Below are 15,576 nucleotides of genomic sequence, written 5' to 3' on the forward strand. Positions count from 1 at the left end.
ACCCAGAAACAAGAAAGATCCCATCAGTGAGTACTTCCATCTGTGGGTAAAAACAAAACCAAAAAGATCCCAGCAGCCTTTGCCACAAGTAATCCAGCCTTCACCATCACTGCCATGATAGATACAGCCTTGGCCACCAAAAACCATCCTACCCAGTCTTTTCTGATATTGACCTCAGCTGACAGAATTGCATGGAGACTATGTCACTGTGCGTGCCTTCCTTGGAACTGGAACCTGACTCTGCTGCCACACTCACAGCCACTCACAGATGACAGTCCATAAAGACTGGAAGAGGTAATTGCTCCTTCAAATGTGCAGACACTAAGGCAAGCATACAAAATACACATACACACATAAAAAGTAAAAAATAAAAAGCAAGAAAACATGACACCACTAAAAGAATACAATAATTTTCCAGTAACTGACCCAAAGAAATGGAGACCTACAAATTGCCTGGAAAAGAATTCAGAATGATTATTTTAAGGAAGCTCAGCAAGATACAGGAGAATACAGACAATTCAACAAAATTAGAAAAATAATACATGCACAAAATAAGAAATTCAACACAGATGACAGTTTTAAAAAACAGAAGTCCTGGAACTAAAGAATACAATGAATCAAATGAAAAATGCAAGAGCTTCAACAGCAGACTTAATCACTCAAAAGAAGGAAATCAAAGAGAAATTTTTTGAAATTATTCATTCTAAGGAGAAAAAAAATGAAGAAGGCCTACAGGACTCATGGGATATTATTAAATTTGTCCAAGAAGACACACAAATGGCCAACAGGTGTATGAAAAGGTACCTAACATCACTAATTTTCAAGGAAATGCAAATCAAACCACAATGAGTTATCACATCACACTTGTTAGAATGACTACCATCAAAATAACAAGAAATAGCAAGTGCCAATGAGGATGTGAAGGAAAGGGACTCGTGTGTTGAGGGCAGGAATGTAAATTAGTTCAGTCACTATGAAAACAGTATGGAGTTTCCTAAAAAAATTAAAAATACAACTACCATATGATCCAGCAATCCCACTTCGAGGGAAATGAAATAAAAATTTCAAAGAGATATCTGTGTTCTCATGTTTACTGCATCATTATTCACAGTAGCCAAGATATGGAAATAACCTATGTCTATTGATGAATGGATGGATAAGGAGAATGTGATGCATAATAAAGAACCCGATTTCTGAGTCAGAGTAATAGGAGCACAAGAGATACTCTTAATCTCTCTCCTTGAAATTTCAACAAATTGAACTACTATAATGCAGAAAAAGAACCCCACCTGTTCACACAGGTACACCTGAAAGATCCACACACTGAATGGACTAAAGGTGGGACAAGGTGAAAAGGGGTGTGGAAAATAAAACACATTCATGGTGAGTTTTGGAGAGGAAAAAGACAAACTTGGAGTGGCTGAGTTTGTTTGTTTGTTTTCTCTGCTGGACTATGAGGAGGAGAGGAAGCTTGAGATCTCTGGATTTTGTCTGAGGGATATAGAGAGGGAAACTCAGAGTGACTGAGTCTTCTACTGCCAGGAGTAGTGATGAGATAAAGAGGCAGAGAGAAAATAAACCAAAGCAACCAGAGCACAGGGTCATGGCCAGTGTTCCTGTGGTCTTCCTGCAGCTCACACTTGGCAGATACAGAGAAAACTAAAGTGCAGCCCCCCAGCCTCCCAAATCCAAACTCCCTCACCTCAAAGTATGGAGAGTGGCAAACACAAACCCTACATCTATCTCTCCAGAGCCCCTCTCCCCTGAAAATCAGAGGTGCTCCATGTCTGGTCCTCAAGTCTGTTGTGACAGGGGAAGGAGCATCTAGAAGCCAAAGATCACCATTGTTAGAGCCATAAAGCTGAAGTTGAAGCCGTAAAGCCAAAGCCATACGACCAAGGCCCTAAAGCCTTCACAAAACACCCTACCCACCAAAATAACTGCAGCCCTGCCTACATCATTGCAACAGCAACATTTCAGTGAAGGACAGCTCAGGAACTTCACAGACTTAAAAGTTATAATACACCAACACTTACTGGAAGAAATCTTGCAAAAGCAAATTATATTTTTTCTTTGTTTTCCTTTTTTCCCTTTGTCCTTTTTTTTCTATCTTTTTCTTTTTTATTTTTTCCCTTTTGAATTTTATTTTCTTTAATTTTTATATTTTTATTCTTATTTTTGTGGGTGTTTTGCTTTTGATCTTTTTTACTGTGTTTTTCTTATTCACTTGTCATAATTTTTTAACAGACCTACTCCAAAGCACATTGTAATTATAAAAATTGTCAAATATCAATGACAAAGAAGGAATTCTCAAGGCAGCTAGAGAAAAGGAAACCATAACATATAAAGAAAAGCTCATTAGGTTATCATTAGACTTCTCAGCAAAAACTATATAAGCCATAAGAGAGTGGACACAAACATTCAAAATACTGAAAGACAGGAATTACCTGACAAGATTACTATAACTATCAAAGTTATCCTTCAAATATCAAGAAGAAATAAAAATTCTTGCAGACAAACAGAAGCTGAGGGACTTTATCAACAGAAAACCCCCACTGCAGGAAATACTCAAGGGGGTTATTCAAACAGACACAAAGAAAAAAAAAAACAAATCAAAACTACAAGTAAAAGCCCCAACAATGTCACAATAAAAACAAAGATAATCTGTGACAACAATAACATTAAAAGGCAGAAGATAAAGCTCTACAGTAGCAAAGGAGGATGGAGGACAGAAGCACTCATAAGACAAAGGACTTTTGTACATATGAACATTTTTCTCTTAATAATCTAATGGTAATCACCCATGAAAAAGCCACTACTGAAACACACACCTTATAAAAAGAAGAAGCGGAGTAAAGAAGTATGGAATACCACCAAACAAAAACAACTGACAGGAACACAAAAGAGAAGAACTAAATGAGACACAGAGCTACCAGAGAACAAAGCATACAATAGCTATAGGAAATCCTCAAGCATCAAAATCACCCCAAGTGTAAATGGACTGAACTCACCAATAATGAGGCACAGGGTACCAGATTAGATCAAAAAGCAAAACCCAAACATATCCTGCCTTCAAGAGCATCTAAGCTGTAAGAACAAAAGCAGATTCAGAATGAGTCTCCAAGTAAATAATATCCAAAGAAAGCAGGTGTAGCCATATTGATATCTGACAATGCTGACTTCCAGACAAAGGTAACCAGAGACAAAAATGGACATTTTATAATTGTAAAGGGGACATTGTATCAAGAAAACATAATACTTCTTAATATATATGCACCAAACCCGAGAGCACCAAAATATATAAGACATTTACTAACTGATCTAAAAATAAAAGCAGATAATCATACTTTCAGATTTCAAAACACCATTGACAGCTTTAGATAGACTAACCAAATAGAAAATTGATAAAGAAATATCAGCCTTAAACAACACTCTGGACCAAATGGACATGATAGACATTTATAGGACATTTCATCCCAAAACGACAGATTATACATTCTTCTCCAGTGTGAGTCAAACATTTTCAAGGATAGTCCATTTGATGGGCTACAAAACTAACATTAACACATTCAGGAAGACTGAAATTATACCAAGCATATTTTCTGATGATAAATCTTTTTTTTTTTTTTTTTTTTTTGTATTTTTCTGAAGCTGGAAACGGGGAGAGACAGTCAGATTCCCGCATGCGCCCGACCAGGATCCACCCGGCACGCCCACCAGGGGGCGACGCTCTGCCCACCAGGGGGTGATGCTCTGCCCCTCCGAGTCATAGCTCTGCTGCGACCAGAGCCACTCTAGCGCCTGGGGCAGAGGCCAAGGAGCCATTCCCACCCAACGCCCGGGCCATCTTTGCTCCAATGGAGCCTCGGCTGTGGGAGGGGAAGAAAGAGACAGAGGGGAAGGAGAGGGGGAGGGGTGGAGAAGCAGATGGGCGCCTCCCCTGTGTGCCCTGGCCGGGAATCGAACCCGGGACTTCTGCACGCCAGGCCAACGCTCTACCACTGAGCCAACCGGCCAGGGCCTGATGACAAATCTTTGAAATTAGAATTCAACTATAAAAAGGAAGTAAACAAACCCACAAAAATGTGGAAATTAAACACAGTATTTCTAAAAAATGACTAAGTCAAAGAAGAAATAAAACAGAGATCAAAATATATATACAGGCAAATGAAAATGACAACACGACATATCAAAATTTCTGGGATGTAGTGAAAGCAGTATAAGAGAGAAGTTTATATCATTACAGGTCTATATCAAGAAACAAGAGAGATCCTAAGAAAAAACAAATTAACATCACACCTTACAGAACTAGAAAAAGAATAACAAAGGCAACCCAAAGTCAGATAAAGTAATAAAATAGTAAACATTAGAGCAGAACTAAATTAGATAGAGAAATATATATATATATATATATATATATATATATATATATATATATATATATATATATATATGTCAGTGGCCTGACCTGTGGTGGCCCAGTGGATAAAGCATTGACCTGGAACACTGAGGTTACCATTCAGCTCTTTGAAAAAATCAATAAAATCGACAAACCTCTGGCTAGACTCACTAAAGAAAGAAGAGGAAGGATGCATATAAACAAAATCTAAAATGAAAAAGGAGAAATTACTATGGACATCATAGACATACAAAAACTCATAGTAGAATATTATGAAAGATTATATGCAACCAAATTCAACAAATGAGAAGAAATGGATAATTTCCTGGAACTATACAATCTTCCTAGACTGAGTCACAAAGAAACGGAAAATATAAATAAACCTATTAGCAGGGAGGAAATACAAACAACTATCAAAAACCTTCCCCAAAACAAATCCAAGACCAGATGGCTACACTTGTGAATTCTACCAAACATTTAAAGAAGATTTGGTGCCTCTCTTTCCAAAAGAGTTGAAAAAAATAGAAGAAGCAATACTCCCCAACACATTTTATAAGGCCAACATAACCCTTATACCAAAACCTAGCAAGAACAACACACACACACACACACACACACACACACACACACACTACAGACCAATATCTCTAATAAATACAGATACAAAATTACTAATCAAAATACTAGAAAATCAAGTACAACAACACATTAAAAAAAGAATACATCATGATCAAGTGGCATTCATTCCAGGAGCATAGGTTAGTTCAACATACAGAAATCAATCAATGTAATACACCACATCAACAAAACAAAGAACAAAAACTGTATGATCCTATCAATACATGCATAAAAGGCATTTGATAAGATACAACATCCTTTTGTGTTTAAAACGCTCAATAAAATTGGAATAGAAGGAAAGTACCTTAACATAATAAAGGCCATATATGACAAACCATCAGCTAATATAATACTTAATGGTGAAAAAATGAATGTTCTTCCTCTAAAATTAGGAACAGGACAAGGCTGCCCAGTCTCTCCACTCTTATTCAACATAGTTCTGGAAGTTTTAGCCAGAGTGATCAGGCAAAAGAAAGAAATAAAAGGCATCTATATCAGGAAAGAAAAAGTAAAGGTATTACTTTTTGCAGATGACATGACCTTGTGTATAGAAAACTCCAATGACTCCACCAGAAAGCTATTAGAAACAATAAACCAATACAGTAAAGTCACAGGATACAAAATGAATATACAAAAGTCTATTGCTTTCTTATATGCCAAAGATAAAACTTTGGAAAATGAACTAAAAAAACAATTCCTTTTATAATTGCAACAAAAATAAAATAAAATACTTAGGAATGAACTTAACAAAGGATGTGAAGGACCTATATATTGAAAACGACAAAGTATTGTTTAAAAAATTGAAAAAGACACAATAAAATTGAAAAATATTCCATGCTTATGAATTGGAAGAATAAACATAGTTAAAATGGCCATATTACCCAAAGCAATATACAAATTTAATGCAATCTCCATCAAAACCCCAATGTCATTTTTAAAAGAGATAGAACAAAAAATTACCAGGTTTGTATGGAACCATACAAAACCCCGAATAGCCAAAGCAGTCCTGAGGGAAAAAAATGAAGCTGGAGGTATCACACTGCCTGACTTCAAATTATACTACAGAGCCACGATAATCAAAACAGCATGGTATTGGCAGAAAAGCAGACCTACAGACCAATGGAACAGAATCAAAAGCCCAGAAATAAAATCACATATATATGGACAAATCATCTTCATCAAAGGAATCAAAACATACAATGGAAAAAAGAAAGCCTCTTCAAAAAATAGTGATGGAAAAGTTGGAAAGCCACATACAAAAGAAGAAAACTTTACTATAATTTGTACCCCTATACAAACATCAATTCAAAATGGATCAAAAACTTAAATATAATATCTGAAACAATTAATTACATAGAAGAAAACAGATACTAAGCTCATGGACCTTGACTGTAGAGAGTATTTTATGAATTTGATACCAAAGGCATGGGAAGTAAAGACAAAAATAAATAAATGGGACTATATCAAACTAAAAAGCTTCTGCACAGCAAAAGAAACCCACAACACAATAAATAGGCAGCCAACGGAATGCGAGATGATATTTGCAAACAACAGTTCCGATAAGAGATTAATATCAAAACTATATAAAGAACTCACAAATGTCAGCAACAAACAAGCAAACAATCCAATTAAGAAATGGGAAGAGGACCTGAACAGACACTTCTCCCAAGAAGACATACAAACACCCATCAGATATATAAAAAGATGCTCATCTTCACTAGCTATTTGAGAAATTCAAATCAAAACTACAATGAGATACCACCTCACACCTGTTAGATTGGCTATTATCAACAAGACAGGTAATAACAAGTGTTGAAGAGACTGTGAAGAAAAAGGAACCTTCATCCACTGTTGGTGGGAATGCAAATTAGTATAACCATTATGGAAGAAAGTATGGTGGTTCCTCAAAAAATTAAAAATATAACTACCATATGACCCAGAAATCCCTCTAGTGCAGGGGTCGGGAAACTTTTTGGCTGAGAGAGCCATGAACGCCACATATTTTAAAATGTAATTTCATGAGAGCCGTGTACATTACGTATTATCCAATAAAAATTTGGTGTTGTCCCAGAGGACAGCTGTGATTGGCTCCAGCCACCCACAACCATGAACATGCGCGGTAGGAAATGGATTGTAATAAATGAGAATGTTTTATATTTTTAACGTTATTATTTTTTTATTAAAGATTTGTCTGTGAGCCAGATGCAGCCATCAAAAGAGCCACATCTGGCTCGTGAGCCATAGGTTCCCAACCCCTGCTCTAGTGGGTATCTACCCTCAAAACTTGAAAACATTGATACGTAAAGACACATGTACCCCCGTGTTCATCACAGCATTATTCACAGTAGCCAAAATGAAAACAACCAAATTGTCCCTTGATAGAGGATTGGATAAAGGAGAAGTGGAACATATATACAATTGAATACTACTCAGCCATAAAAAATGATGACATAGTGATATTTATGACAACATTGATGGACCTTGAAAACATTATACTGAGTGAAATAAGTAAATCAGATAAAGCTAAGAACTATATGATTTCACATATCGGTGGAATATAAAACTGAGACTCATGGTAATGGACATAGTCAGGCGTCCCCAAACTACGGCCTGCGGACCACAATGTGGCTCCCTGAGGCCATTTATCCAGCCCCCACTGCACTTCTGGAAGGGGCACCTCTTTCATTGGTGGTCAGTGAGAGGACCACTGTATTTGGCAGCCCTCCAATGGTCTGAGGGACAGTGAACTGACCCCCTGTGTAAAAAGTTTGGAGACCCCATAAAAGTGAAGTGATTACCAGGGGGAAGGAGGTTTGGGGAGCGGTACAGGAGAGAGTTGGGGGAAGGTTGTAAAGAGGAACAAATATAAGGTGACAAAAATTGACTTGATTTTGGTTGATAGGTATACAACATAATCAACAGTTGAGATGCTATGGAAATATTTACCTGAAACCTATGTACTCTTATTGATCAATGTCACTGTGTTAGTTAATTTTCTAAATAAAATTTAAAATTTTTAAAAAGAACTTGAAATAATAGAAATAGATAGTAGAATGCTGTTTATATCATGTTTTGTAGCCTGCTTTTTTCAGTTAATAATATATTTGATGCTTATCTATGCCAGTAAATATATATGGACATCATCCTTAAAAAAGATTGCTTATTATTCCATACCAGGATATTGTACTATCCTTGGATGATTAAAGAGCTCTTGTTTATTAAAGCCTGAGATGTGCTCCTACTCACTGTGGTCAGCTGGGCTCTCTGGGTTACATAGATAGAAACAACTTCCACGATTGACAACAGCTTACAAAATTAGTTTACTGAAATCCCCAGTTATTTTACTGAGCTGGAAGACTGACCCATATATTTGTAGTTCTGACCAAGTCTTATACTTAGCCAGGCAATTTTATATCTGTTTCAGAAGTTGGAGGAGGAGAATGGCAGCTGAATTTTCTTCAAAGGAATTATGATTTTTATATCTCCATTTTATTTCAAATTTTATATATGTGGAACTTCTTGTTGTTATTTGGTTATTTATTTTATTGAATTTTTCATCAAAAACAACTCTTTAAGATCTTGGATTGAGATTTATTAATTAATGGTTTTAAATTTATTTTTATTCATACATGTAATACAAAAAGATGTTCTTACTGCAAAAATTCATCCAATACAGATATTACTAAAGTCTCTCTTTATCACTGTTCTCAATTACAGACCCTTCTTAGAGTTTGGTGTATGTCATTCCAGTCCTGGTTCTGTTTATAAGTTTAATTTTCATTTTCTCACCTAATTAATGTCTGCCTCAGGAAAAAGAAGATATTAGTTTTGTCTACGTTATAACAGTGAAATTTTTAAGAGTCAAAAACCTTATTTAAATTATTCATTTCAGCTCCAATCTGGTCTACTGTGACCCAACCTGTTTTTATATGATAAAACTTTGCTTTAAATATCATTAAATTGTGTCCTGGCCAGTTGGCTTAGTGGATAGAGTGTTGGCCCAGCATGCAGACGGATTAATCCCTAACCAGGGATTAAAGGGCACACAGGAGAAGGAGAAGCAACTATCTGCTTTTCTTCCCCTTCCTCTCCCCCTTCTCTCTCTCTTCCTCTCTTGCAGCCAGTGGCTTGATTGGTTCAACTGTCACCCTTAGGCACAGAGGACAGTTCAGTTGATTTGAGCATCAGCCCCAGACAGAGGTTGCCAGGTGGATCCCAGTCAAGGAGCATGCAGGAGTCTGTCTCTCTATCTCCCTTACTCTCACTTAAAATAAATAAATTAATTAATTAATCAATTAAAATGTTTTTTGTATTTTTATGAAGTGAGAAGCGGGGAGGCAGAGAGACAGACTGCTGCATGCACCCAGCCGGGATTCACTTGGCAAGCCCACTAGGGAGTGATGCTCTGCCCATCTGGGGTGTTGTTCTGTTACAACTGGAGCCATTCTAGCACCTGAGGCAGAGACCATGGAGCAATCTCAGCACCTGGGCTAACTTTGCTCCAATGGAGCCTTGGCTACAGGAAGGGAAGAGAAAGATAGAGAGAAAGGAGAGGGGAGGGGGAAGGTTGGAGAAGCAGATGGGCGTCTCTCCTATGTACCCTGGCCAGGAATCAAAATAAATATCATTAAAATGGGCTCTCAACCCCCAAACATATGATATACTTATATCCCTATTTTTAGTGAAATCATTGTGAAGTACATAAATGCTCACTGTGGAACCAAATAGGATTACATTTCTTATTTTTATAACTTATTTAACTGAAACTTCTAATTGTTTTCCTTTCTTCTTGTAATGTTTTTCCTTTAATTTTTCTCTTTTTTAATAGTCATATCATATATTACATATATAAAATATTCTTTCTTGCTTAGATACTGACCTCCTAGACTCTCATCCTCCCTCAGGATAGAAAATATTCTCTAATCACTTCCTGAAGATGGTTGCATTAGAGGTGGATTTTCTGAATCTTTGTGTATTATAAAATGTTTGTATTCTCATTTCCCATTTGATTGGTTATCTGGCTGCACATAAAGTGCAGTGTGCATTAATTCCAAAATGTGTTCGATCATAGAAACCTTTCCCATGGAATCCCATAGTTTCACAGAGCTCTTTGGAACTATACATTGGGGAAAGTCTTCCTTTTGAGGGAAAGCTAGATTTGGTTAAGATTTTGCTTGCAGATATTGTATCTGATGATAAGGTTGTTTAGGTACCTGATGAGTAGCTTGGTAAAGGTGTATTTTTATACTTTTGCATCTACTTTACTACCATGAAATTCCTTCACTTGGATAATCCTATCTGCAGTAGAAATTAATATTGCTAACATTGTGGTGAGATTTGTATATGTATTCTGAACCTAAGTTCTGCTCCTTTGTACTTACTTATTCCGCAAATTGGTGATGATAGATGTTAGACATTGTGCTATGTGATTAAAACAATTATATGATGGTCTAGATACTATTAGCCTCATTTACAAATTAGAAAACTGGAGCACAGAGAACTCAATTGACTTGCTCAAAGTCACACAGCTGCTAAGTGATAGAGCTAGGATTTGAACCTAAGCAATCTGACTGTAGAAACTGTGTCACTATGTTATATAACAATAACAGGTAGTCTATTTAAATTTCCCTGAATTAAGTCATTGGCATCATCAGAGTTTTGTGATTAAGATTCTCTAATCTTACGTATGATAATTACATTTCGCTATTTTTATTCCAACATCTATTAACTTTTAATCACAGCACTTTTCTATGATTACAAATAGATATATCACAACAATAGCAATGCAAAAACCACTTTTGTTACCACTGCTAAACTACCCTTACATGTCTCATGGATTTAACCAAATTACTTGTAAATATAATGGTACCAACTAGTACTTTTTATATTTATCTAAAAATAGTAGATACCTTCTAACACAAAATTAGCTTGGGACCTGGGTTATGAGTAACCAGAGTCTTATTCTTCCTCATCTCCAGGTCTGTGGGTTCTGGGGTGCCACAACTCAGACTTTCGAAACAGAGGCATGACAGCCTTACTGAAGGTTTCTAGTTGCAACACAAACACTAGTGATTATTATGATGACAGATATGAAGACATTCCAACTTCCTTGATGAATGAAAATCCTGTCATTGAACCCAGAAGCTTCTTCCAGGATTCAAGGCACCCCAGCACTAAGCAAAAGCAGCTTGAGGTCACTGCAACTCCAGAAAATAATATGGAGAAGATAGACCTTTGGTCTGGAGAAAGATTACCACTGCATGAAGTTCTAAATGTTTCTTCTGGTAATTTGTTGATGCTCTTGAGACAGAATCCTAGTCTACATGGATTAGCCTTATCTGATCTCCAAAAAGCCACATATGAGGCTGATGATCATTTACCTGGAGCAGTAGAAAGAAACAAAGGCCCATCTGAAGTGGCACATCTCAGACCTGAGCTTCATAACAGTGATGACAGAGTATTTACTCTTGAGCCAGAACTACAATTAAGATTAAATGAGACTTTGGGGTCAACTATAAAAGTAGATTTGAAGAAACTTGATTTAGCAAGTTCTAGTTTATCAAATAATCTAATGACTTCAGCAACAATTCCATTAGAAAAGTTGGCAGCAGATACTGAAAAGACAGGTTCCTTAGGACCTCCAAATATGCCAGTTCACTTTAGTAATCAATTAGGCATCATTGTACTTGACAAAAATGCATCTCACCTTATTGGGTCTGGTGTACCTTTGGCCTTAAGTAAGGGATATAATGATTCCAAGGTATTAGAAGCAGCTTTAATGAATAGTCAAGAAGGTTCACGGAAAGGAAATGTATTATCAATGGAGAGTAGTAGTTTGTTTAAAGAGGAAAGAATTCATGGACCTGCTTCACTGACCAAAGGTAATTCTTTATTCAAAGTTAATGTCTCTTTAATAAAGACACAAGTCAAGCCTACAACAAATAGAAAGACTCACATTGATAACCCAACATTATTAATTGAGAATAGCACATCAGTCTGGCAAGACATATTAAAAAATAATGCTGAGGTTCAACAAGTGACTTCTTTGATTCATGATGAAATGTTTATGGACAAAAATACTACAGCTTTGGGACTAAATTATGTATTAAATAAAACTACTGCATCAAAAATTATGGAAATGGTTCATCAAAAAAAAGAAGGCGCTATTCCAGAAGGTGCAGAAAATTCAGGTAAATCATTTTTCAAGATGCTGTTCTTGCTAGATCCAGCAAATTGGGTAGAATGGACGCACGACAATAATTCCCTAAGTTCTGGACAAAGACCTAGTCCAAAGCAATTGACATCTTTAGAATCAGAAAAAAATGTAAAAGATAAGAATTTCTTGTCAGAGAAGAATAAAGTGGTAGTAGAAGAAGATGAATTTACAAAGGGCCCGGGACTCAAAGAGATGATTTCTCCAAAGAGCAAGAGCATATTTTTTACTAAGTTGGCTAATATCCAAGAAAATAATACACTTGATCAAGAAAAAATGTTCCAGGAAAATATAGAAAGAAAGGAAAAGTTAATCCAAGAGAATGAAGGTTTGCCTCATGAATATGCAGTGAATGGCACTAAGAATTTCCTGAAGAAGTTTTTCTTACCAGATACTAAGCAGAATGTAGACAGTTTAGATGAGGAGACATATACTCCAATACTTCAAGACACCGGGTCATTACAGGATTCAACAAAAACAGCAGAGATTAACATGGCTCATTTATCAAAAATAAGAGAGGAAGCAAACTTGGAAGATTTGAGAAATCAAACAAAGCAAGTGTTAGAGAGGTATCCAAGCACCACAAGGATATCTCCTAATCCAAGTCAGCATGTTATTGCTCAACATGGTAAGCAGGCTTTAAAACAATTCATACTCCCAAAAGAAAAAATAAAGCTTGAAGGGGGAGTACCTTTGAATGATACCTCAACCCAGTGGTCCAAAAACATGAAATTTTTTACCCAGGGCACCCTCACACAGATAGAGTACCATCAGAAAAAGAAAAGGGCCATTACTCAGTCTCTCTTATCAGATTGTTGTATGAGAAGCCATGGCACCATTCAAACAAATAGCTCTGCATCACCCATTGCAAAGGCATCAGCATTTCCATCAATTAGACCTGCAGATCTGAACAAGATCCCATCCCAAGACAACTCTTCTCATCTTCTAGCATCTGACTATAGTTATACTCTTAGGGAGAGAAGTTCTGGCATTAAAGAAAACAATCATTTTGTACAGGGAACCAAAAAAAATATTTCCTCAGCCTTCTTAACCTTGGAAATGATTGGAGGGCAAGAAAAGATTAGGTCTCTGGGGAAAAGTGCCACAAACTCACTAATATACAAAAAACTTGAGGACACTGTTATTTTGAAATCAGGCTTGTCTAAAACATCTGGCAAAGTTGAATTGCTTCCTAAAGTTCATGTTCATCAGGTAGACTCTTTCCCTACAAAAACTAGCAACGGTTCTCCTAGCCACCTGGATCTGATAGAAGAGATCTTGTTTCAGAAAACACAGGACACTGTTAGATGGAATAAAGTAAATAGACTTGAACGAGTGCCCTTTCTGAAATGGGCAGCTGAAAGCTCTGAAAAGACTTCTTCCAAGGTGCTAAATCTCCTTGCTTGGGATAATCAATATGCTACCCAGATACCAAAAGAAGGGTGGAAACCCCAAAAGAAGTCACAAAAAAACATAGTTCTTAAGACAAAAGACACCATTTTACTCTTAGACCCTTATAAAAACAATCATTCAATAGCAGCAGTAAATAAAAGACAAGATAAGCCCCAAAGAGAAGCCACCTGGGCAAAGCAAGGAGAAACTGGAAGGTTGTGCTTTCACAATCCACCAGTCTTGAAACGCCATCAAAGAGAAATAACCCCTACTACTCTTCAGCCAGAGGAGGACAAAATTGACTACGATGATGCCTTCTCAATTGAAATGAAGAGAGATTTTGATATATATGGTGATGATGAATATCAAGGCCCACGTAGCTTTCAAAAGAGAACACGACACTATTTTATTGCTGCAGTGGAGCGGCTCTGGGATTATGGAATGAGTAAATCGCCACATGCACTGAGAAACAGGTATGGATATATTGATTATTGCTTTGTCTTGCTTTTATGATATTTGACTTTACCAGGTGCAGAAACAACAGAAAAGGCACAGGCAAGCTGCTTCAGTGAGACTCCAAAATTGCTTTATAAAGGAACCCTGAGAACCAGATGGCAAATCTAGATGAAGCTGAGGAGGAAATTCGAGATTAGATGATGACACAAACAATGAAAGTCAGAGGATGGTAAATTCAGAGGCATGAAACTCATACTCTGGCAGGATGGAGGAGGAGAGGGGCTTAAAAAAGGACAAAAGAGTCAGAGTCAAGAAGCAGCAATGGAGAGTAGGAAGAATGTCAACTTTACCTATCAGCTTTATGAGCTGCAATAGAAGTCATAGTTTCATGAGAGAGCCCTTAAAAGGCAGAAGGAAGAAGTGAAGTGTGTGGTAAAAAGTTTGAGGATGTAGGAAAAGTTGTTTCCCATGGTGCTGAGGATACAGAGAGCAAATTTAGGGGAGCAAAAAGAGTTAGGCACAGAAAAGAAAGCACAGAGAAATTTGGGAGATAAACATAAGGAGAGTCAATCAGTAAACAAATATTTATTGAGCACATACTACATGCCAGACAATTTTGTAAGCACAAGTGCAGCAAAGTAGAAGCTAACATTCTATTGGGGAGAACAAAAGATAATAAATTAGTAGAAAAATAGGGGGTCTTGATTATATATTCAGAAGATAGAATTGAATAATATGGGAGAGTAACATTGGAGTATTTTGGAGTATTGCTTTAGCTGTGGTGGTCAGAAAAATCCACTGTGGAGTTGAGACGTAAGTGAGGACAAGAAACCAGCTGACCCGCCTGACCAGGCGGTGGTGCAGTGGATAGAGCATCGGACTGGGATGCGGAGGACCCAGGTTTGAGACCCTGAGGTCTCCAGCTTGAGCACGGGCTCATCTGGTTTGAGCAAAGCTCACCAGCTTGGACCCAAGGTCGCTGGCTTGAGCAAGGGATCACTCAGTCTGCTGTAGCCCCCCCCATCAGTGCACATATGAGAAAAGCAATCAATGAACAACTAAGGTGTCGCAACAAAAATCTAATGATTGATTCTTCTCATCTCTCTCTGTTCCTGTCTGTCTGTCCCTATCTATCCCTCTCTCTGACTCTCTCTCTCTGTCTCTGTAAAAAAAAAAAAAAGAAAAGAAAAGAAAAGAAAGAAACCAGCTGACCCAACCTCTAGATAAAGTCTTTGCAGGCAAAGGGAACAGGAAGTGCAAAGTCCCTGAGAATGGAACATGTTTAGAATGAGGAATGTAAAAGGACTGCCATGACTGTAATACAGTGAAAAACTAGTGGGGGAGTGGGACAGGTTGTGGAATAAGGTAGTAGAGATGAGCAGTAGTCAAATAATATAGGTGTCCTCTTTATTATTCATTGTCACTTGCCAACCATGTTTTCTACTTCAAATGTGCCCTCATTGCTGCACAGTAATGATAAAATATTTCTCTAGTTCAC

General features: G+C 37.1%; 1 protein-coding gene across 2 annotated transcripts in view; it reads left to right on the forward strand.

Annotated features, from left to right (window-relative positions):
- The window catches only part of F8 (coagulation factor VIII), a 210,351-nt gene that overhangs the window by 144,578 nt on the left and 50,197 nt on the right, over positions 1 to 15,576 (forward strand). For both annotated transcript variants that reach the window (XR_010727831.1, XM_066249411.1), the window contains exon 14: positions 10,996 to 14,095. Coding sequence is in view for 1 of the 2 variants with exons in the window: in XM_066249411.1 (XP_066105508.1) it covers positions 10,996 to 14,095 (3,100 nt within the window). In the remaining variant the exon portion in view is untranslated. The remainder of the gene's footprint in view (positions 1 to 10,995; positions 14,096 to 15,576) is intronic.

This window comes from Saccopteryx bilineata, chromosome X, assembly GCF_036850765.1.
Source record: "Saccopteryx bilineata isolate mSacBil1 chromosome X, mSacBil1_pri_phased_curated, whole genome shotgun sequence".
NCBI lineage: Eukaryota > Metazoa > Chordata > Mammalia > Chiroptera > Emballonuridae > Saccopteryx > Saccopteryx bilineata.